The sequence below is a fragment of the Nilaparvata lugens genome, chromosome 13, assembly GCF_014356525.2.
Source record: "Nilaparvata lugens isolate BPH chromosome 13, ASM1435652v1, whole genome shotgun sequence".
In the NCBI taxonomy this organism is placed as follows: domain Eukaryota; kingdom Metazoa; phylum Arthropoda; class Insecta; order Hemiptera; family Delphacidae; genus Nilaparvata; species Nilaparvata lugens.
Window position 1 is genome coordinate 30,316,071 of NC_052516.1, and position 26,094 is coordinate 30,342,164.

General features: G+C 33.2%; 1 protein-coding gene across 1 annotated transcript; it reads left to right on the top strand.

The window, feature by feature from the left end:
- Window positions 1-4,421: 4,421 nt before the first annotated feature.
- Window positions 4,422-25,425, top strand: LOC111050610. Its single transcript, XM_039440296.1, has 4 exons — window positions 4,422-4,631; window positions 6,347-6,683; window positions 7,691-7,931; window positions 25,237-25,425. Exons 1-4 carry the CDS (start codon window positions 4,618-4,620, stop codon window positions 25,290-25,292), a joined length of 648 nt encoding a protein of 215 aa, XP_039296230.1. The 5' UTR covers window positions 4,422-4,617; the 3' UTR covers window positions 25,293-25,425.
- The last annotated feature ends 669 nt before the right edge of the window (window positions 25,426-26,094 follow it).

The following is a 26,094-nucleotide window of genomic DNA, read 5'->3' on the forward strand; positions in this document are numbered from 1 at the left end:
AGCTTCTGTGATCACACCATCGTCAGGTTATAGAATAGAATAAATTTCAATAAAATGTTTACTAATAGTTTTGTTAATTAATACATTATAATTAATTTAGAAAGTAGCCCATGTGAATGAAGTGTTTTTATAATAATTACCTATGTATATGTTTTGTCAATAAACTCCTCTGGTAGCAATTCATTAGCAATCAGAGAGATTATTACTTTACTTTCCTTGCCCTATTACCATAGGTAAGGAAAGTATTGCTTTCCGAAAAAAATTAAGGTACCCCAATTTCTAAATTTCTATACGTTTCAAGGGCCCCTGAGTCCAAAAAACTGGTTTTTGGGTATTGGTCTGTATGTGTGTATGTGTGTGTGTGTGTGGTGTGTGTGTGTGTGTGTGTGTGTGTGTGTGTGTGTGGTGTGTGTGTGTGTGTGTGTGTATGAGTGTATGTGCGTCTGTGTACACGATATCTCATCTCCCAATTAACGGAATGACTTGAAATTTGGAACTTAAGGTCCTTTCACTATAAGGATCCGACACGAACAATTTCGATCAAATGCAATTCAAGATGGCGGCTAAAATGGCGAAAATGTTGTCAAAAACAGGGTTTTTCGTGATTTTCTCGGAAACGGCTCCAACGATTTTGATCAAATTCATACCTAAAATAGTCATTGATAAGCTCTATCAACTGCCACAAGTCCCATATCTGTAAAAATTTCAGGAGCTCCGCCCCATCAATGCAGATAGATTCCCCATTATCAGGCTTCAGATACAATTGAAACAAAAAAAATCATGTGGAGTAGATTGAGCATGAAAATCTCTACAATTAATGTTCAGTAACATTTTCACCTAAAATTGAAAATAAGCTTTAAATTCGAGAAAATGTTATTATTCAATTGCAAATTATTGTTGATTCTATTAAATCATTCACTATGAAGAGATAGCAGACCTCATTTGTGTCTCCAGCGTTATTGCCCTGTCACCAGCTGGCTCAAATCTTTGAATAGTAGACTTGAGATGCGCGGGAACACTAGCGTCAGGTGATCAATTTTCATAATGGCAAGGAAAGTTGTGTGAGTGCGCCACACCAGATTTTTTTTATAGTGACTCTGTCTAGTGTGCATGCCAGCGCTATCTGTGAGTGAAACTACTAAGCTCGTGCTTCTAGAGTTTAAACAATTTGAAATAGGTGGTTTTTTGCGATTATCCAATTTTGTAAGATAACTGTCAGGGTTTTTTGCAATGAAATTGTTGATGAAAAGCATGTGGAACATATACAGCTGTAGAAAACCGAATATTTGAATGGGGATATTGGTTAAATTGGGCGATTCATCTCAAGCTCTCGCAGGAGTTTGTTCCAATCAAGATGAACTGTATCCTGAGTTGTCATATTATAATAACTATTAACTAAGGACCTATAAAGCTAATAAAGGACCCTAAAGCTACATTTCCATAATCTATTTTTTGCAGACAGAGTACGTGCACTACTCTGTCCCTATATCCTCAGCAGTATTAGAAGGTATACTATCTTCTTAGTAGGTACTTAATTTTGACCATCGAATCTGTAAAATAAATCCAATAATATCAATTATTGATCCAGACCAGATCCAGACAAGGAGGAAGGGTTAGAAAAGTTGCACCTATAATTTTGCAGTCACCAGCTGGTTCAGATCTTTGAATACTAGACTTGAGAAGCACGTGAACACTAGCGTCAGGTGATCAATTTTCAGAATGGCAAGAAAAGTTGTGTGAGTGCGCCACACCAGAATTGTCTTTTTTTTAATTTTATAGCCTAATTAATGCTCTTATAATGTTATTGTAGAACATAGAAACAGACGGACAACGACTTTGGCCTTCAGTGAGTCAAAAATGAGAACTCGCTAACGCACGTTCAATTATTTTTAACAATATATTATTTTAGAAAAAAAATTCAATTTGGTACAGGCCTAAATTGAATCATTATTTACGATAACTTTTTAATAAGAAGGAAATTGAATAATTTATTACATTCTAAATATAAGTACTGATAGTTTGATACATACCTAGAGTCCATTTATTTCTCATCAAATAATTTTAATTTGATGATTATTCGTTTTATTCATTCTCAATAATTGCAGATCCTGCATGCTGGTTATTTGTACTCCAATCTTCTAAATACGCTGCATCGATTCAAATTCAAATTAATTTATTTTGCTATGAAATAATACTTACTACTTACTTACTCCCAGGGCCATCTATATCTAAGTTGACATTTTGCCGCACCAACAAACTGTATCCACGTAGTTCGCTCCTCAGCATAATATTTCTGTCGCTCCAAGTCTCTCCATGTCAGTCTTAACCTGTTTCCACCATCTCTGTCTGGGTCTCCCACGGGGTGTTCTTTTTAGAGGGTTGAGTGTTGAAATAAAAATAATACAGATTGATAAAATAAGAAATATATTATTTACTTACATTCATAAATGTAAAATATATTATTTACTTTTTTATATACGGTATAAAAAATATTATCTTACAAAATAAGCACTACCAGCAAAGATGCAAACAACTTGCGCGCCGGCAGTGAGCTCGAACAACTAGGTATAGCAAACATGTAAATAGAAAAGAAAATAGAGCTTATTCAAACCACTTAATTGGATCCATTACTGTGTCACCCTGAAGATAACACCATAGATGTTCAAAAATATTAGTGTTTTTCTCCAAATAAAATTGATAAAATTTGTCCATATATACGGGTGGTATTTGTATTTTAATTAAAGATAAATAATATCACTACATCTCACCAAACACTGTCAGAACTGTTTCATGTAAAAAAAGTTCAATCCTAGAAAACTATTAAATATGTAATATAAGTAAGGTAATGCTTACAATTTTATATTTCCACCCTATATTTTTCATTAATAAACAGAGGTTTCTTATGAATACTACCTTTTCACTTCCAGAGTTTCATAGCCCCTATCTTTGACAAGCAAAATATTTAATATGATATTGGTACTGGTTATAATACAAGCTCACAGAATTTTAATGTCCCTGCTTTATATGTACATATTTTCCGTTAATAACCAGAGGTTTCTTATGAATACTTTCAAAGTTCCATAGCCTCTACTTTTTCCAAGTAAAATATTGATTATATGTGGCTAGGAATTGGTTACAATTCAAGCTTACAGAATTTCTTTGTCCCTACTTTAAGTCTATATTTTCACCATATATCTTCCATTGATAAACAGAGGTTTATAATGAATACTTCCTTCTTACTTTCAGAGTTCCATAGCCTCTACTTCTTCCAAGTAAAATATTGAATATGATATGTGGCTAGTCATTGGTTACAATTCAAGCTCATGGAAATTCGATGTCCCTACTCTAAGTATATATGTTCACCCTATATCTTTCATTCATGAACAGAGGTTTATAATGAATACTACTTTCTTACTTTCAGAGTTCCATAGCCTCTACTTTTTCCAAGTGAAATATTGCATATGATATGTGGCTAGGAATTGGATGGTTACAATTCAAGCTCAAAGAATTTCGATGTCCCTACTTCAAGTATAGGCTATATTTTCACCCTATTTCTTCCATTAATAAACAGAGGTTTATAATGAATACTACCTTCTTACTTCCAGAGTTCCATAGCCTCTACTTTTTCCAAGTAAAATGTTGAATATGATATGTGGCTAGGAATCGGTTACAATTCAAGCTCAAAGAAAAACTTAATGTCCCTACTTTAAGTCTATATTTTCACCCTTTAGCTCCCATTAATGAATAAATGTTTCTCACAACCCTCTCACTTCCAGAGTTCCATAGCCTCTACTCTACAACATGAACACCTCACAACAAACATACTCTAATAAAAATACTTTTATTCAGTATTTCATCACCTCCCTTCTGGTTTTCCAACCTATAATTGTTCTCAGCAATTGTTCGAAAGTATTGAACAATTATTTGCTGAAACAAGACAAAAACGTATCTCAGGCAATTAGTGCAGGAGGAAAATACCTTTCCAAAATACTTTTGACATGGAAAATATCATGAGACGCCCAAAACCTCAATCCCGGGGTATAATTATGTACAAATCGTGCTTTATTAGAGCTCCATTTACTTCAACCACTGGATCTAAATCTAGATATATATCGCAATCAGTGATACTGAAGTTAGACTTAGCAATAATTGAACATCGTTGTAAGTTTAAAGTTATTTCTGTGACCAAATTGGTCAGATAGTTTTTCTGCAAAATGAGCTCTTCTATGGTTTTGGTAATTGGAATAACAATCGCTTCAGAAAAGGAAAGTGAATATTTATTATTCAAGGGGAAATGAATTATTATTTTAAATGATTCACCTATAGACAGTTTTTTTTTGGAAAGAATCCTCCTTTTGTGAAGGAGAGCTCTCCAAGTCACCACACATTAACAGAGAAGGGTGACTCCACATCTAGAGTCTTCGGAATGTTCTAACTTCAAGTATACTTGTAACCTGCAGAATACTTGAGATTTTAAAAATTGCTTGATCAAGGATTGGGAGTAACTTTGAAAATACAAATTAACCAAAATTACAAATAAAATTAGAGATAATTTCTTGTTGGCGATTAGAGCTTGAAGCAACAAGAGATAATAATTTATCAAATATTTATACAGAGATGAATCGTAATGAGTAAGTTATTACCTAATTATTGGATTTGTTATATTCATAATAGAAATACACTGATAGATACTCACTTTTATTTATACGCTTATTAAAAAAAAGTAGTTGTGATATAATAAAATAAAAATGGTTCCGTACTTGATAACTTTTATAGTGCTTCAAAACACTGATAGTTTTGAATTCAAATCCCTTATCAAAACTTTGTCAGGGTATCACTTGTACCACAAACGCGCTTGAGCCTCAAGACGCTCAAAGTATAAAATATTGTGTAGGAGAAATATTGTGAATAATAATTATTAAACGAAAATACAAATTAAATGCTATAATTCACCTCGAAGACTTTAGCTACTGCAAATATTGTCAACAGGATAAACAGCTAGATGGAAATTCGATGCGCTACTATTCAAAAAGTATTTGCCGTCGGCCCAGAAATCGAGCCCTGTATTGTAAAAATGTGCATCTTGGAACTAATTTCTCATTCCTCATTCCTCAGCAGGAACATTAGTGTCAGAGATACGCTTGGATGAGTAGCCTACCTGATGCATGCACAATGAGTGTTATGTTCTATTTATTCATAATAATATGGTACCATTATTCACACTATGAACAGGGATGCTGTGAAATCTCTCTCCACAATTATTAAGGTGAAATAAAACCAATATTGTCAATCTTCTTCTTCTGCATCTTTCATTCAAAGTTTAGGCTCTTGCCTGTTCCGACTCACAACATTAGAGATCAAATCCATTACATTATATACTTAATATAAACTTTCATTCAATATTTTTAGCAGCTATTACATATATTCTTTTCCATAATTGACATCATTCCGAGGTCTACTCATATCTCTTTTTCCTGTCGGGTGGTATGGTTCAGAATTCTCAAGGGAATCCTTCCTGCTGGCATTCTGTTGACATTCAACAATTGGTTGTGATAGGATATAATTTTTTTATCATCAAACGAGAATCTAAATTGATTCATTAACATTTGAATGAATGCAATTTCTCAGTAATTTCAATCTATATAGGTAGCTTTTTTGTTCATGTTGAAGGCACCCTGTCTTATCTCAAATCCTCATTTCTTATGTGGTCACAGCGGTCACAAACCTTTCTCCTGCGAAGGAATCTCATTTCTGCTGCCTGCACCCTGCTCTCTAGAAATTATGTGGATGAACTGGTAATATCGCTTTTATTTCACCTCAATTTGGTACCTACTAAATCAAATAAATACTTTCAATCTAATAATAGTAAATACTCCTACTAATAATTATCATTACTGTATGATGATTATTTCAAATATCCAATTAAAGCTATATAAATAGAACTAAGGACTTCTGCTACTGCAAATATTGACCAAAGAACTATTAGTTATTTTTTTCTTTATAGTTGTGTTGTGAGTGATGTTGTGATACTTTTCCATAATGAAAACAAAATATTTATATTGTCAACCACTTTTATTATTATAAAATATATACAAAACCTGGTTTCGTGGATTAAATTTGTGTTTTCACTATTAGTTCTATTTAATTGGATATTTAGCTTTAATTGCTAAATTAGCTTAGGCATCTTTAATTGGATATTTGAAGTAATTATTATACATTAATAATATTCCAGCAGTTGGTTAAACTGCAATTTCTAATAAAATCCTCCATCCATAGTAAATAAAAATTTATTGGGCATCTTTATTCAGAAAAACGTGCTATATAAACTCTCAACTTTCATCCTTAGACAGGAAAACCACGGAGTGACAAGAATTCGGCTCCTGTTGAGCTACTGCGGTATGCAGCCTCCACATAGGGGCACAAAACTGGCTCTGATCTTCACTCTACTTGCCGTCTACTTTGGCATCGAAGCTTGCATTTCTCTCGTCAAAAACTGGCATCAGCTCCACTCCCGCCTTCTAGCATTCGAGGACATTGTAATTGCCATAGTAATGACAATGTGTTGCATAGAGTTCGCCTATATACCCAACCACATCCAGTGCCTTCTGAATATCCTCAATGATAACTATTTTGATGGCTACAATGAGAAGGAATCTGAAGACAAGAGGTCAATTATCACGAAGGTTAGAAAGTTTCTTCTGATTTTTCCAATATATGTTAGCTGTAATGAAAGAAAATGTGTTGCAACCTTGGAACCGATTGTATATTATTTCAATGGAAAGTTGTTGCTATTTTAATAGACAATTGTTTTTTTTTTTTTCAAATAAAGGCTGTGGAAGCAGAACTCATAACCGCCAAACGGATTGAGATCCATTTTGTCAGCTGTAATGTTGATTATAGAAGAAAATGTGAAACCGATTGTATAAGTTATTATTTCAATGAGAAGTTGTTACTATTTTAATAAACAAATATCGGGGCACCGGGCTTCGCTCGTTATTTTTATTATTATTGATAAACAGAACACAATTCTCTAGAATTAACGTGTTTATATTTCACAGCTGGCTATAATTATGTCATCTTATGAATTTCGGGGATGCGATATTTTGATTTTTCACATACTCACTCGCTCACTCACTTTTTTACTATCCACAGCTGTTTCAGCCAAGGATGAATTATCATTTTAATGTCCTTCAGCGAGTTTTCCCAGGGATGAGACCTAGTGCAATCGAATTTTTATATCATAAACCTACTATGCTCCAAATTTCGTGTAAATCGTTAGAGCCGTTTTCGAGATCCGGTAAACATACATAACCAGATATATACAAATATACAGAAATTGCTCGCTTAATATAATAGTATTGTTTTTTTCAATAAAAGCTGTAGAGGCAGAACTCATTACCGCCAAATGGATTGAAATCCATTTTGTCAGCTGTAATGTTGATTAATTATAGAAGAAAATGTGTTGAAACCGATAGTTTATTATTTCAATGAAAAGTTGTTGCTATTTCAATAAACAATTGTTTTTAATAATAAAGGCTGTGAAGGCAGAACTCATTACCGCCAAATGGATTGAGATCCATTTTGTCAGCTGTAATGTTGATTATAGAAGAAAATGTGCTGAAACCGATTGTATATTATTCCAATGAAAAGTTGTTGCTATTTTAATAAACAATTGTTTTTTCTAATAAAGGCTGTGGAGGCAGAACTCATAACCGCCAAATGGATTGAGATCCTCTCGTATGTAACTGCAGTGAATGTAACAGCTCTGCCGATTTTTGTGCTTCTCAAGAAATTGTTGATGGGGGAGAGTTTTTTTGAAAATTATGCAAATCTGCCACTACCTCTGGAGTATTCCTTTACATTTTTTGATTGTACCTTGATGACGTATTTGGTCATTTATGCCGTCGAAGCTATCTGGTATATGATGTCAGGTAGGTAAGAGAACACGTTGTTACTTTTCTGTTTAAATAATCAATCTTTGTCTTCACATTAATTATTATTTGACTGCATGTCGTGTGGAATACATAGAGAGAAGTGAGTTGATACATGGCAGCTCGGAATGGATCAAGAAACCATCACCTATTAATAATTAATCACTAGATCATTAATTTCATGGAGTAATTCAATACAATTATTGAGAGAGAAATCTTTAAAGTGCCGTTCAAAAGATTTGTATATATATAGGCTATAACCAGACCTCCTATATACTACCGGACCTGATCCTAGCCGTATGTGGTGGTCTTATAGGAATTTCTACTGATAAAAAATCACTAATCAGCTTTTAGAGTGCGTGTCAGTTTGTTAAAATCTGAGTTCGTCTAGTTCCCGTTTGAAATATCAATGCCGGCCACCACTTACGGCGGTTTTTTTATAGGCGCAGGTCCGGTACATGGAAAATCCTGCTATAACGATGCAAGAAATTAAGATTTAATAATATAATATGCTGCCTACATAAACCATAAACACCCACATTCCACTTTTCATCAGCTGATTATATTTGTATTTGTACAGAAACAGTAAGGTACAGATCAATAAGCTTAGCATCAGCTGACGGAAAGTGAAATGCGCGTGTTCGTGGTGCTCAAATCTGTACGCACCTATATGTGCAGCAGAGGAAACGTATAACATGCTTGTGTGATATGTATTATATTAAAAATGTGCTTCAATGGTAATTTATAACATGAATACCTACATAAATTATTATAACGTGAGCTTTGTGGTGCAAATGAGTTGGAAAAATAAATAAATCAGTTTTTAAATTGGTTCAAAAACATATATGAGCAAACATAATACTTCAGAATAATTATTCATGAATGAATTATTGTATTTAAAAAAATAGTAGGTTCACTGATCCTTAAATGATCCTTTTATTGAACAAAAATGGACTAACTATTCACTATTACTTCGACATTTTTGAAATAGGTACTGTTTTTGGTGAGATATAGTGATATTTATCGATAATAAAACAATAGAATATTGTCTAATTCATAAAAAAGTTACATACATATGTAACTTACATACATTCGTCAACACCTATGATTTAGACAATATTCTAGTGTTCTATTATTTTAAGAATATCGGGGCACCGAGCTTCGCTCGTTATTTTTATTTATTGATAAACAGAACACAATTCTCTAAAATGATCGTGTTTATATTTTTTTGTCATACTTACTCAATTGCAGCTGTTTTCCATGCATTAAATCAAGCCGGTAAACAGTTGTTTTCAGAAAAAGAAAACATGTGATTTTCATTACAGCATACTATACTGTAAAGAGATCATAAATGTTCTCTTTACAGTCGAGTATTTTAGGACTCTACTGAGTCCCAATATCATCTGAGAAATTAATATACTAACTCGAATAATTAGTGAACTTATTTTAGGAGTTTCAAGTTATAAGAACTCATCTGAAATCTTATAATTTAGGCCTGTATTATTTTATTTGAGCTCGAAGGGTCTGTCTTTTATGAACTAGGCGCTATGGGCTAGGCCATGTTTATAGAATGCAGTAGCTCGAGCAGCAGCAGGTAATGGTTTCTGTTTCTCAGCAATATTATTCTTTCTCAGATAAGTATGACAAAAAATATTGTACGTAACTTGTACGGTAACGTATTTACCGCATTCGTATGATAATTCTGCCCTCAACTACGTTTCGGGCAGAAACAATCATACTTATGCGGTAAATTATCGTTACCGGACTTGTTACGTAAAGTACTATTACAGCTGGCTATACGTCAGCTTATGAATTTCGGGGATGCGATATTTTGATTTTCCACACAATCACTCGCTCACTTTCTACTATCCACAGACGACGAAAGTCTCAGCTGTTTCAGCCAAGGATGAATTATATCCTTTTAATGTCGTTCAGCTAGTTTTCCCAAGGATGAGACCTAGTGCAATCGAATTTTTATATCATAAACCTACTATGTTCCAAATTTCGTGAAAATCGTTAGAGCCGTTTCCGAGATCCGGTGAAATATAAACATATAAACAACATCTTAACATAATTATAAACATCTAAACATCTAAGCATCTGAACATATAAACATATAAACAGAAATTGCTCGTTTAATAGTATAGGATAACGTGAGCTTTGTGGTGCAAATGAGTTGGGGAAATAAATAAATCAGTTTTTAAATTCAAAAACATCTATAAGCCAACATAACACTTCAAAAAATTATTCATGAATGAATTATTGTCTTTGAAAACATAGTAGGTTTACTGTATTTTTAAATGATTATTTTATTGAACAAAAATGAACTAACTATTCACAATTACTTTGACGTTTTAAAAATATGTTCTGTTTTTGGTTAGATATTTATCTGTAATGAAACACTAGAATATTGTCTAAAAATATCAAGAATTCATTAAAAAGTTACATAGCCTACATGTTTCAACACCTATTATTTAGACAATATTCTATTATTTTTAAGTTACGTAGTGTAATTTAAAAAGTTAATTTATAGAATTTAATAATGTATTTCATTATTGTAATACAAAATTGCAGTCTTGTATGAGAAATACTAATAATTGCATGTATGAAAATGATGTTCTCAGATGAAAAAGATTTTTCAAGACCAAACTGTTCGTTTGTATATATTTCAAATAAATATTAGTCGATTGGATTATATAGCTACTGGCATTTTAATCCAAAGGCCCGGGGTTCGATCCTTGCTCTGGCCAAGATATTTTTCTTAGGCATTATCCTGTGTTTCAGTTGGAGGGATTGAATAAGCACCCTTTTTCAGTAATTAAAACAAGTCAAGGTTCGTTTTGATAAACGAGTTCATCTTTTATCAAAAATGTAATGGTAATCAAGGCTCTAATATTTTTCAATATATTTATCTACTCTTAAGGCTCTTCATTTTTACTAGTCTATTCAAAAATGTATTTTCCTTCAAATGAATAAATTTAATTGAATTTGCAGCTCCAGCATTTTGTCTGTGCGTATACATGGCAACAGTTCTGGCAATGAGACGTGTTCGAACCGAACTGGATCTCTTAGTATTATCTCTTAATGAATTGGACAAATTCGTTGGAAAAGGAGCAGATTCAATTGAACAAGATCAACCAAGGATGGAACAAAAATTGAAGTCACATCTCATGAGTTTTGTGCGCCACCACTACTTGATTATACAGTTAGTTTCAAGAATTTTTCTAAACAAGGATCAATAAATTCCCATGTCAGAAATGTATTGTATTTGCACCTAAAAATACGTTTCGAATTGAGTAAAATATCAATTTAGGATAAATCTTGTAACAACTTGATGACTCGAAAGCATTCAATATTGACTACATATCATGTAACTTTTGAAGTATTACTTTCAACAGTCATTTCCACCAAATGCTAGATGTGTGAGGATTATTGCAATATTCATGATCAGCAACAAAAATAATTAACTCAAAATAGGAAAACTTTGAGAAACTGTATGCCATGCATTAGTTCGACTTTCTACTCTCAATTACATACTTTCCACCTTGAATTTGAACTGTATGAGGATTTCAATGTGTATAATGTGAACACAAAGTATCTTTGCTGCACTCAAGAGGCTGTGGCTGCTATAGTGAGCAGACGTGCAACCAAGCACAACGCGCTAATTATTATTCATTATATATTATAACCAAGGACAACGAGGACTTTAGGATTTTAGGATTAAGGTTTTTATCAATAATAAAATTACACAGAAAAACATTTGATGCATTTCAGGCAATTTTACCCATAATTACCCACTTTTCATATTCAATGGTAACTGTAGGAAAAACTTAATGTGAAATACGTGCGCAAAGTTCCTCTGCTGCACTCAAGAAACCATTCCGCCCTCGCCTACGGCTCGGGCGTAAACGTTTCTTTCGGTGCAGCAAACTGTCACTTTGCGCACTAGTTGCACAAATAACTAATTACAATGATTGGAATCTGGTCGTTCAAATTTATACCCAAATTGAATTATAAAAAATATAAATGGAAATCCAAGTTGAGGGGGCAGTAGGCCTATTGTATGCTCACTTATGATTAAAGTGAGATCCACTTCAGTCAGCTTTGGTTGAATAGGAAGCATCGATATTATACAGGATGTGTTTCAGAGAAACGGGAAATTTTGAAAGTTAAATAAATTCAAGTAAAACAAATCTTTAATAGATATTTGTGCAACTAGTGCGCAAAGTGACAGTTTGCTGCACCGAAAGAAACGTTTACGCCCGAGCCGTAGGCGAGGGCGGAATGGTTTCTTGAGTGCAGCAGAGGAACTTTGCGCACGTATTTCACATTAGTTTTTCCTACAGTTACCATGAATATGAAAAGTGGGTAATTATGGGTAAAATTGCCTGAAATCCATCAAATGTTCTCTGTGTAATTTTATTATGATAAAAACCTTAATCCTAAAATCCTAAAGTCCTCGTTGTCCTTGGTTATAATATCTAATACTAATAATTAGCGCGTTGTGCTTGGTTGCACCTCTGCTCACTATAGCAGCCACAGCAGTCACTGTTACCAACTTCATTTTGATTTTGCTGCACTGTTGCTCCATATAACCTACTATGTATTGTGCGTTGCCATGTTGCAAATCTGGAGTGCAGAAAAATTTTTCCCGCACTAGAGCGGAAAAGTGATTCTTTGCGTTCTGTAATCAGTGCAGCAATGGCCACTTTTCAACGTAACTGTAGGAAAATAAAGTTTTTCATATCATTCAATAGTAAAAATTATGCCATTTTAGAATAAATAATACTGTAACATTTATTTATTGAAGATGACATCTTGCAGGTGTATTCCTTTTCTACGCAAACATTCCTGTAGTCTCTTCATCACATTGTCCATGCATGGTTTGACGTAACATTACAACTGGAATAAAATTTGAAATCGCTTCTCGAATCTTGGCTTTCAATTCTGCAACAACGGAAGAATTGAAAGCCAAGATTCGAGAAGCTATTTCAAATTCTAGTTGTAATGTTACGTCAAATCATGCATGGACAATGTGATGAAGAGACTACAGGAATGTTTGCATAGAAAAGGAATACACCTGCAAGATGTCATCTTCAATAAATGAATGTTACAGTACTATTTATTCTAAAATGGCATGATTTTTACTATTGAATGATATGAAAAACTTTATTTAAAGATTTGTTTTTCTTGAAATTATTTAACTTTCAATATTCCTCGTTTCTCTGAAACACTCTATACATATGGGATACTGTCATTTTAAAGTGAATCTTGCTATTACATTTTTGAATTTGATGTAATATTAATCCGTCCAGTACTGAATAAATATGATATAGAAAAACTACATTTTCTCTCTTTTATTATTTCCAGGGCGATGAAATAATACTTAAAATCAAGTATTTTATTTTCTTGATAAACCTTCTGATCTATCTATTCCTATATGCAGATGCAGGGCAGGATATTATCAATGGGGTAGGCGAAATAATATTATTATTATAAAATCATAATTGTTAAAAATATAAATCGTTGTTATTGTAGTAGAACTATTTAACTCATAGGCTACTTATAGAAATCAGTTTTAAAAATGAAAAACTCTAGCTACTATATAGAAGCATACAGTATAAGTGAACATATTATGTTTTTTTTTTGTAAAAAAAACTGAAGCCTTCCATTTAAAATTGTTTGAAAAATCAAACTGCTGCTTGTGTTGCAATTCATACATCATATTGATGAATAAAAAGAATCTAAATCTAATCTAAATAGTTTCTGAATCTATTTAGTGATCAAAATAGTTCTTTATTGAGTTTATTTATGATATTTTTCATTTACTTTTTTCTAGCAAGAACAATTAGCAATAACATTGTTCCAGTGCGAATGGTTGGATAAACCAAAATGGTTTAAAAATTCAATAGCAACAATGATGCTATTTGTTAACAGACCATTCTATGTGAAACAATTTGGAATATATAAACTGGACATCGCCTACTTCTCAAGGGTAAAATCAATTCATTACCATGAAATTTATATCATTTTGATTATTGAGTTTTGATAGCTTTGAATTAATTCTTCACAAGAAAAATATTTGATTGGTCCAATAATGCAATAATATTATTATTATAAAATCATACTTGTTGAAAATATAAATCGTTGTTATGTAGTAGAACACTTTGTAGTAGAACAATGTTAGGCAACCAAGCATGGACAATGTGATGAAGAGATACAGGAATGTTTGCGTAGAAAAGGAATACACCTGCAAGATGTCATCTTCAATAAATAAATGTTAAAAATATATGTTAAAAATATAAATCGTTGTTATTGTAGTAGAACTATTTAACTCATAGGCTACTTATAGAAATCAGTTTTAAAAATGAAAAACTCTAGCTACTATATAGAAGCATACAGTATAAGTGAACATATTATGTTTTTAAACGCGTTTTTGTAAAAAAAAACTGAAGCCTTCCATTTAAAATTGTTTGAAAAATCAAACTGCTGCTTGTGTTGCAATTCATACATCATATTGATGAATAAAAAGAATCTAAATAGTTCTAAATCTAATCTAAATAGTTCTAAATCTATTTAGTGATCAAAATAGTTCTTTATTGAGTTTATTTATGATATTTTTCATTTACTTTTTTCTAGCAAGAACAATTAGCAATAACATTGTTCCAGTGCGAATGGTTGGATAAACCAAAATGGTTTAAAAATTCAATAGCAACCATGATGCTATTTGTTAACAGACCATTCTATGTGAAACAATTTGGAATATATAAACTGGACATCGCCTACTTCTCAAGGGTAAAATCAATTCATTACCATGAAATTTATATCATTTTGATTATTGAGTTTTGATAGCTTTGAATTAATTCTTCACAAGAAAAATATTTGATTGGTCCAATAATGCAATAAAATTATTTAAAGAATCGATTTATACTTAAAATTAGTTTGTTCGTTAGAAGGACTACTTAAAAGATTAGTTACTCGATTTAATTTGATGAACTGGTAGTCTGGTAGTTTATTACTATAGGGAGTATTCAACGAGTTGAATACTACCGTATTAAAGTTGTAATACCTCTACGTTTAAATTTAGATACTATTCAATACGATACACATCCGAGTTGAAATTATTGTACTATAACTTACTACTTGTTTTCTTCTATAAGGCTTATTTATAGTATATTAATGAAAATTTCACTTTTTAGTAAACATTTTTAAGAAACAATTTACGGTTGCTACAATTTAATCCAGTCACTCTATACATTGGTGTATACATTTTATATTGTAGCTCTGATTTTTTAATATAACTTATTGTTTGGACACATTAGAGAAGTTGAGTGGGGAGGCGCGCATAAGGACACCTCAAGAATCAAAATTTCACTCATAACTTGTGACGGAATGATCCGATCTCATCGTAGCTCATTCTTCTCGGCTCGTCAAGGCGATTCAAAATCATGCATCATACATCAAATTCGATCGAAAAATAGACGATAATTCATCCTTGAGTGTGCTTTAACCAGTGCCGTGTATTTCAATTCGCATCGCAAACACTCAATTTGACGTTAAAACATGTAAGGATATCATCTAGACAGCAGACAGACAGATTTTGAAATAGTTATTTGTGCAACTAGTGCGCAAAGTGTCAGTTTGCTGCACCGAAAGAAACGTTTACGCCCGAGCCGTAGGCGAGGGCGGAATGGTTTCTTGAGTGCAGCAGAGGAACTTTGCGCACGTATTTCACATTAAGTTTTTCCTACAGTTACCATTGAATATGAAAAGTGGGTAATTATGGGTAAAATTGCCTGAAATCCATCAAATGTTTTCTGTGTAATTTTATAATTGATAAAAACCTTAATCCTAAAATCCTAAAGTCCTCGTTGTCCTTGGTATAATATATAATGAATAATAATTAGCGCGTTGTGCTTCGTTGCAGCTCTGCTCACTATAGCAGCCACAACAGTCACTGTTACCAACTTCATTTTGATTTTGCTGCACTGGTGCTCCATATAACCTACTAAGTATTTTTCCTCCACCTACTGGCTAAAGTACTTACTTTACTCCCTGAAACATAATACTAAAGTGTCACTTTTTCGCTCTCGGTAGTAAAAAACAGAAAAACTCCCTAGGGAGTAAAAGTGACTCCATTTAAATAACATGGGAAGCATCTCTATTTTAAAAACTTACATTATAATAGGTTGAAAGGTCTAAGCTCAGATGAGAAAGCATAAAGAGGTGTCTGTCATTGAGTCAACTGAATTCAATACCACAACCAGAATTTGATCAACTCATGAAATAGTTTGTATGATATTATATTCTTAATATTAGTAGACGATAAAAATTTATACAATTTTTAAAATATCTTATTCTATTCAAAATAACAGCCAACAAATATTTTTGATCTGCAATTCAAATCTGAACCACTTGATCTGGAGTCAGCCATTTTTGGTAGACACCCAGCTGATATAATTGTTACAACTGCCGATAGATAGCGCAATCAGACGGCCGGTTTTAGGTTTTAGATTTTAGGTTATGTTGTTAGGAAACATTGTCACCAATACGTAAGTTATTAAATGATTTTATTTGCAGTTTCTATAAAAAAATGTAGATGAAGGAAAAATGTTGTGTACATCACGAGTGAAAATACTTTTTCCTCCACCTACTATCAAAAGTCTCATTTTACACCCTGGAATCGAATACTAAAGTACTACTTTTCCTCCCATGGGACTAAAAATAATTCCCAGCGGGAAAAGTGATCACTTTTACTCCCAAGGGAGTAAAAATAAACCCATAAGATTAACATGGGAAGAAGTCCGACAACGCCGCGATTGAAGAATGAGGAATGTGGCAACACTGTCGTGGTCGGTAGAGGAAAAGTAAAAGAGCTCTATTTCGATCTTTGGAATATTTTAGCTCTAGGAAATAAGTAGCTCATTCTTCTCGGCTCGTCAAGGCGATTCAAAATCATGCATCATACATCAAATTCGATCGAAAAATAGACGATAATTCATCCTTGAGTGTGCTTTAACCAGTGCCGTGTATTTCAATTCGCATCGCAAACACTCAATTTGACGTTAAAACATGTAAGGATATCATCTAGACAGCAGACAGACAGATTTTGAAATAGTTATTTGTGCAACTAGTGCGCAAAGTGTCAGTTTGCTGCACCGAAAGAAACGTTTACGCCCGAGCCGTAGGCGAGGGCGGAATGGTTTCTTGAGTGCAGCAGAGGAACTTTGCGCACGTATTTCACATTAAGTTTTTCCTACAGTTACCATTGAATATGAAAAGTGGGTAATTATGGGTAAAATTGCCTGAAATGCATCAAATGTTTTTCTGTGTAATTTTATAATTGATAAAAACCTTAATCCTAAAATCCTAAAGTCCTCGTTGTCCTTGGTTATAATATATAATGAATAATAATTAGCGCGTTGTGCTTCGTTGCAGCTCTGCTCACTATAGCAGCCACAGCAGTCACTGTTACCAACTTTATTTTGATTTTGCTGCACTGGTGCTCCATATAACCTACTAAGTATTTTGCGTTGCCATGTAGCAAATCTGGAAAAATTTTTCCCGCACTAGAGCGGAAAAGTGATTCTTTGCGTTCTGTAATCAGTGCAGCAATGGCCACTTTTCAACGTAACTGTAGGAAAAAGCTATTGCATTTACAAACATTAGAACTATACCCTGTACATTGTGAAATTACAAAATAAGAATTTTATTCTAAATATACAAAAGAAGAAATAATAAATAAACTAAATTGAAAAATTATAAAAGTAAGACAAAAAAGTATAACCTCATTGCAATTGAAAAATATTAAGATATATTATGATGAAGAAAGAAGAACATTATTGTAACAAATTAATGAAGAATACCCTAAGAATAAAAAAGTAAAAGGAAGTTATGATGAAGGAAGAAACAGTTGATGAAGAAGAGTACGGTACTAGAATTGAGAATGATAATTGTATAAGATTGATAAGTTCCCATAATCAAACTATTATTGGTCTAATAAGTTCAAATGGAATTATAACCACACTAAACCCGCCCACAATGCTTTAATTCTATTTATAAATACTACTGTATGTGAAAATCGTCAAAATGGAGATAAAGAACAAACATAAAAAATATCAATGCTGCACTCAGATAAAGAACAAACATAAAAAATATCAATCCTGCACTCTTATGCTTGGTAGTTGCTGAGAAGTTGGTAAAGCCTTTTTTGAAAGTAGCGAATGAGCCGGATAGAACAACATATTCAGGCAACTCATTACATTCTCTTGTGGCCGTAATCACAAAAGAATGATTAAAAACTGCTGTTCGATGCAATTTGCAGCTTATATTGGTGTGACCTTGTTCCTCGTCCCGGATTAACACTTGAAATCAGTGTGAAAGATTCGCGAAGGTAATCTGGTCCCTCATCCAGAGAGGAGCTTGTAGAAGGATCAATGAGCCGATAAGATCATGAATGCTCAAAGTGGATTACTATGAGTTAGATTCCAACTCCATATATACTAGTAGTTCTGTGAACAGTAGACCTCGCACAGTTATAAACCGCAGCCTCCTCTTACACTGTCCATCAGAGTAAATACTGTCTGTATGTCGTGTCACGGAGATATCGGTGTGAAAACGGCTAATGGCTGTTGGGGTTGAAGTATCAAAAATACTAACATCAAAAGCGAAACTCCTTCAAGACATACTGGCAAAAGGACAGCCCGAGTTCAAAGCAGAGAAAGTTCGAGAGACAATACTATGTTATTTAAGTTATTAATTGCATGCGTTATTGCACGCAATCAATAGTTCATTTAATAGTGCATAAAAATCGCATTCAATGAGGCATGCAATTTATAGTCTACACAGCAGCTGATTTTTTACCAAGTTACATTGAGATATTGATTTGCATGCGTCATGACATGCAATTTATAATCAACTCGACAGCTGATTTATGATGAATAATTCTATAGTCTGATTTTTACTCTAATATTGGCGTACGAAGGAGACTCCTCTTTCCTTTTATATTATCCTTGAAATGCAAAATTTCCAAAAACCTTGTATATACATCGACGCGCAATTAAAAAAGGAACATACCTGTCAAATTTCATGAAAATCTATTACCGCGTTTCGCCGTAAATGGGCAACATATAAACATTTAAACATTATGAGAAATGTCAAACCGTCGACTTGAATCTTGGACCTCACTTCGCTCGGTCAAAAAGGTACCAGTACGTATTAGGCTTACCTATAGTGCAATGGGTTTAGAACAGGATGAAATAATGATAGTAGGATTTTGTTGCTCATTCATTCTTTTAGTAGGTAGGTACTAGTTTATCCAATAGAAGCAGTAGACCTATAGAAATACTCATAGAAATTTTCACACTTATCTTTAGAGCTTATGATTACAAAACGCTGATTATAAGAACTCATTAATGTACGTTCAAAGTTAGATACAATAAACTCAATTATTCACAAAAATGTCCAATCGGAATCTAGGTTTATTCTCAGGATGAATTCTGACATGGATTCTACAGAATGAACCATATCCTGTTTTTCTCAAGATGTGAACCGATATTCCTCCAGCAATTTCATATTTAGAAACAACTGAACCGCTGAAATATGCGGGATAACTCAAAGCTTGCAGCAAAGCATCAGTCTATCACAAGAGCACAATAAATTATTATAATGTGAAGAGTAATATTACCGTTCGATGCAATGAAAGCAAATCAGAAATGAAACGATGAACCAAATAATTCACTTAGGCCTATACTAAAATGCTCCATTATTATTAGGATTATTGTTCCATCTAATAATGGATTATTTATCTCAATTACCGGTATATTATTATATTGTATTGTTAAGAGTGTAACTGTTAAAGAAGTGTCTACCTATTCAAGTATTATAAAAATATTATAATGTGAAAACTGAAAACCCCATCAAACTAAAAGCAGTCGTTAGGTCATGTCAGAGGCCCTGAAATAGATCAGTTGCCACTGTACAACACAAAAAAAGCTTCCACTAATCTCCAAAGACTGTTGAATTTTTTGGAACCCTCAAGATTTATTTTGACAACCCTTCCCCAACCCCACACGAAATTATTTCAAGAACGACGTCAACAACGCAATCCGGTTGCATTAAACAAATCTCGTATAATTTCTATTATCTTCTGAACCATCAATGATTATAGCATTACAACATTTTAATTGCTATATCGAGATGGTTCTCCAAAAACAGAGAATATTTAATGAAAGTGAAAACATGAAATCTAGGTTGAATTTTTATCATTTTATACTAGTACTTCCACAAAACTCTGGCGAGAGGTAGCAACTTAAAAGCTAGTTATAAGTAATAAAATTTATAGCTCATTGCATTTAAATATCTTCTGCAAGTTCACCGTATACCAAAATTGAAAATAGATGATGAAAATCTATGAAAAATCGGATAAATTTGATTAAAATACCTTGAAAAAAGTTGACCTGACGGATTTCAGCGTAGAGAAAAGCTTAATGTGCTTGTACATTGAAATGAGAGATAGCGCTGGCTACAAACGTGATACGAACTACATGATACTGTATCATCCTATACAGCGATGATACTGTATCATCCTATACAGCGATGATACTGTATCATCCTATACAGCGATGATACTGTATCATCCTATACAGCAAACACATGTCATGTATGATAAATTATTGGATGTTGTGAGCTGTGAGTCAATGTACGTAGAATATATTTTTCTAAAATATGTATTCTAGGTACATTGGTGTAAATTTTATGAATATCATCATGACCATCGTGTTAACCCTATATATTGGCCATGATATGAATAGTTAGACACATCGATTTTTAGACCAACGATTTTTGCCCTCCTTAGATTGAACATAATTTGGCAAACATATGATGTGTTCATCAAGATCCGTTCTATATTAATCTGATAGAATTCATTGTGTCAAAAGCTAAGACTGAAGTTTTGGTCCTTGATGTGTCCTTATATGCGCGCCTCTTCAACAGGAAATACAGAAATTAAGTGCCATCTAACGAATGATTCTCATGGATCATACGATCTTATGAACCTCGTATATCATCGTGAACCTAGTAGGCTACATCATCGTGCGAAATCTCAATCCGAGGAAAATGAAGTGAGTGATGATGGTTGAAGCTAAAAATTAGGTGTTTTTTAAAAATAGAAGGAGCATTGTTATTAGGTGTATCTGGACATGTACCGTAAATGAGATAGAGCGCTATCTACCTGGTCTTGGATTGTTGAGCACATAATTACGCCCAGATGGATTCTGAACCACACATTTTACTGTAATGGTTAAAATTTGAAGATATTGCTCACCAAGATTGAATTTTTCTTAACATTTTACTCATTTTTGAAAAATTGTAACTCAGTAGTACTCATACAAGATAGAGAGTTCAGAACACGGAGGAGAGAACACAGAATTTTTGTCTGTGGCTCAGAATGATCTCATTTTTACTTTCCTTGCCCTATAGGTAAGGAAAGTATTGCTTTCCGAAAAAAATTAAGGTACAGTACCCCAATTTCTAAATTTCTTTACGTTTTAAGGTCCCCTGAGTCCAAAAAAGTGGTTTTTGGGTATTGGTCTGTATGTGTGTGTGTGTGTGTGTGTGTGTGTGTGTGTGTGTGTGTGTGTGTGTGTGTGTGGTGTGTGTGTGTGTGTGTGTGTGTGGTGTGTGTGTGTGTGTGGTGTGGTGTGTGTGTGTGTGTGTGTGTGTGTGTGTGTGTGTGTGGTGTGTGTGTGTGTGTGTGGTGTGTGTGTGTGTGTGTGTGTATGAGTGTATGTGCGTCTGTGTACACGATATCTCATCTCCCAATTAACGGAATGACTTGAAATTTGGAACTTAAGATCCTTTCACTTTATAAGGATCCGACACGAACAATTTCGATCAAATGCAATTCAAGATGGCGGCTAAAATGGCGAAAATGTTGTCAAAAACAGGGTTTTTCGTGATTTTCTCGGAAACGGCTTCAACGATTTTGATCAAATTCATACCTAAAATAGTCATCGATAAGCTCTATCAACTGCCACAAGTCCCATATCTGTAAAAAATTCAAGAGCTCCGCCCCATCAATGCAAAGTTCCATTTTAGATTCCCATCTATCAGGCTTCAGATACGATTTAAACAAAAAAAAACAAAAAAAAACAAAAAACAAGTGGAGTAGATTGAGCATGAAAATCTCTACAATTGATGTTCAGTAACATTTTCACCTAAAATCCAAAATAAGCTTTAAATTCGAGAAAATGTGATTATTCAATTGCAAATTATTGTTGATTCTATTTAATCATTCACTATGAAGAGATAGCAGACCTCATGTGTGTCTCCAGCGTTATTGCCCTGTCACCAGCTGGCTCAAATCTTTGAATAGTAGACTTGAGATGCTCGGGAACCTAGCGTAAGGTGATCAATTTTGATAACGGCAAGGAAAGTTATGTGAGTGCGCCACAGCAGATTTTTTTATTTAGAATTTCATAACCTAAAAAAGGAAAAAAGGTGATAGCTAACTTCGGTGTCTGATCACTGGATTTGGCGAAAATAGCTAAAAACTGGAAAATGAACAGAAATTGAGGGATTTTGGGCCACTCTGTATCTAGCACAAGGACATTTTGCGAGGAAAAAATTGGTTCTGGACTTCAAAACAATATACTAAAAAATCAGAACTACAATATAAAATGCAAGCATCCATTGACCTAGAATATTGATTAGACGTGCTCTCTCAAACGAACTATTTGAACAACAAATTGCAAGCACTAGCACATCCCCTTTTTCATGCCTATATTGACTGGATTAATATTATCAATCTCCATGATACTCGGAGTTTACATTGTTTAAGGTACCTAGGCCTACTTGAAATTAATTTGAATTGATAAATTGATTCATTGCTGTGGAAGAGATAGTAATAATAATAATTGATACATCAATTGATATTCAATACTAAAATATTATAAATTAATGCAACATAGTTTGGTACCCAACTGTGGTGAAATTCATTTCAAACTGTCAGCATTGGTTAAATGAGTAGCATGATGCTATTTTAAAAGGGAATGCTGACAGCGTAGATTACATCTCTCTTCTAGAATATCCACTATATGCTACTACTTTACTAAATCTACTATTAAATCTACCTTTCATATGGAAAATATTAATGTGTCTGGTAAGTATCTTTCAAAGCTACTCTAAGCTACTCTACTTATTATTTTGTAAAAAAAATGCTGGGTTTACACAAAATTTATCAACAAAATGTTAAAAACTTAATCCTTTATATTCTATTAGATTGAATGGAACTTGACAAACATATATGTTCATCATGTGTGTGATAGGTTATGTTCAATCTAATAAAATCTATAAGGATTAACGCAGCTTAAAACAACCAGACTCATAATATGACACTAAAAGTTATATATAAAAATATATAAGAAGGATACTTACTTACTTCACTTTAGTTGACTCTACAGTCCTTGGTGGACTTTGGCCTCCTCAACACAACGCCTCCAATCGCCTCAGGTTTTGAGCATAGTAGGTTTATGATATAAAAATTCGATTGCACTAGGTCTCATCGTTGGGAAAACTCGCTGAAAGACATTAATAAGATAATTCATCCTTGGCTGAAACAGCTGTGGATAGTAAAAAAGTGAGTGAGCGAGTGAGTATGTGAAAAATCAAAATATCGCATCCCCGAAATTCATAAGATGACATATAGCCATCTGTGAAATATAAAAACGATCATTTTAGAGAATTGTGTTCTGTTTATCAATAAAATATCGGGGCACTGAGTTACGCTCGTTATTTTTATTTATTGATAAACAGAACACAATTCTCTAAAATGATCGTGTTTATATTTCCACAGCTGGCTATACGTCATCTTATGAATTTCGGGGATGCAATATTTTTATTTTTCACATACTCACTCAATCACTCACTTTTTTACTAACCACAGACGACGAAAGTCTCAGCTGTTTCAGCCAAGGATGAATTATCCTTTAAATGTCGTTCAGCTAGCTTTCCCAAGGACGAGACCTAATGCAATGGAAATTTTATATCATAAATCTACTACAGTATGTTGCAAATTTTGTGAAAATCGTTAGAGCCGTTTTCGAGATCCGTTGAACATAATTAACCAGATATATAAATACAGAAATTGCTCCCTTAATATAATACGATTTTCATTATACATGATATCATTCTGTTGCTGTATAGGATGATACAGTATCATGCAGTTTGTATCACGTTTGTAGCCAGCGCTATCTATCATTTCAATGTAGAAGCACATTAAGCTTTTTCCTTCTCTGAAATCCGTCATGTTAACTTTTGTCAAGTTATTTTAATCAAATTTATCCGATTTTTTATAAATTTTCATAATATATTTACCTTTTTGGTACACGATGAACTTTCAAAAAGTATTTTAATGCATTAAGCTATCAATTTATCACTTATAACTGGTTTTCAAGTTGCTACCTCTCGCCAGAGTTTTGTGGAAGCACTAGTATAAATCAAAATCCACTTTCGAAGTATTCTATGAAGAGATTTTAATGAATGATGTATTGTCTATTTGTTCAATTTTTTGGAGAACCATCTCGATTTAGCATAATGTTATAATCTTAGATGGTTCAGAAATGCAACGAAATTAGTTCTATTCTATGCTCAGATCAATTTTTAGTAATTGCGTAATATTATTGGTGACCATTGGAGTGGTAGCCTTGAGACTTTGAGAGGGGTTCTTGAAATAGATTCTTTTTCTTATACTTTTTTATGTGGGCTGTAATAAACTTTGTTCAAAGAAATGATTGGATAATAAGAAACTTATTTCAAGGAACACTTTTCCATTAATTTACCTACCTATATTTTTTTATTGAAAAATCAAAATTGGAAATTGAACAAATTCAATGTAAATAATTTTATGGATAACAACCTATTTATTATCCTATGTATTCCTATATAGCATATTTACAAGTATTTATAGTTACAATTTATCATAGCAAATCTATATAAAAATCGTGCCTCAAATTTTGACATTCAATAAATTTTTTGTCTTTTATCTGGGAGATCTTTGCCGCAAGTTGTTCGATACGCCCAGCACATGCATATCACCAATCACGTCATTCATTCATATCGTTCTCGGCCTCCCTCACTTTCTCGTCTCCATGTGGCGTCCTTTCCATATTCTCACCTTATTTATTAGTTTTCACCACATGCCCAAGCCATTCTATCCTTCTTGCCTTTATACATCTTACAATATTATAAGAAGGATACTATCTGTTTCAAATATTAAATTTATGATTTAATTGGTTTTTAATTGCAGATTTTGAACGCGGGCTATTCGTACTTCAATCTTCTAAACTCAGTGCACTAAATTAGTTACTTGATTGACAATATTATAGTCAATAGTGGAGTAGAGAATTGGAAACACATGTGAACGTGTTCCCCAGCTGGTTTTGATGAAAATAAAAGTTGCACATTTTATGAAATGAATAAACTGATAAAATGTAGCACAATCCACAAGTGTTATTAATTCTAACACAGATCTGACCTAATGTTTAATTGGCCTATTGGTTCTACTTATTATAGTAATGACGAATAATAATTTCAAGAGGTGAAGTACCGGTACGGTAGTAGCCTACGACACTTTGCTGTTGCTACAGATACAAGTTGAGGCAAACAGACGGACGTTTGCAGATAGACGGATTAAAATGCCTTCCCAGTTGCCAGGTGTTCGAATGTTGCAACGTCCGTATGTCTGCAAAAGTCTGCTCACGTTTACATGCAGTCGTTACACGTTTGATTTTTTCACCGTATGTCTGCTACTGTGTGCAAATTTAATTTTTATTGATAAATTTATCATTAAATTCAAGGTCATTGTTGCTAATAAATGTAAAATAATCTTTATATAATACACAAGGTGTCATCAATAATATATTATATTCTATTGCGAAAACATAGAGCAAAGCTCTTCTTTCTAATCAGTAGCGGCTCGTGATCTTTTAGCTTGGGGGTTCAACCTCATGATCTATTGGGGAGAAAGGTCAAGAGGATATAGAGTATTGAGAATAATCAAGTGTAAAGGTAATCAATAATAATTTTAAGGAATTACCCCCGAAGATAAGCATATTAATTTTCTATAAATATAGATTTTTTGTCCTGTTCATATTTTTCTTGTTTG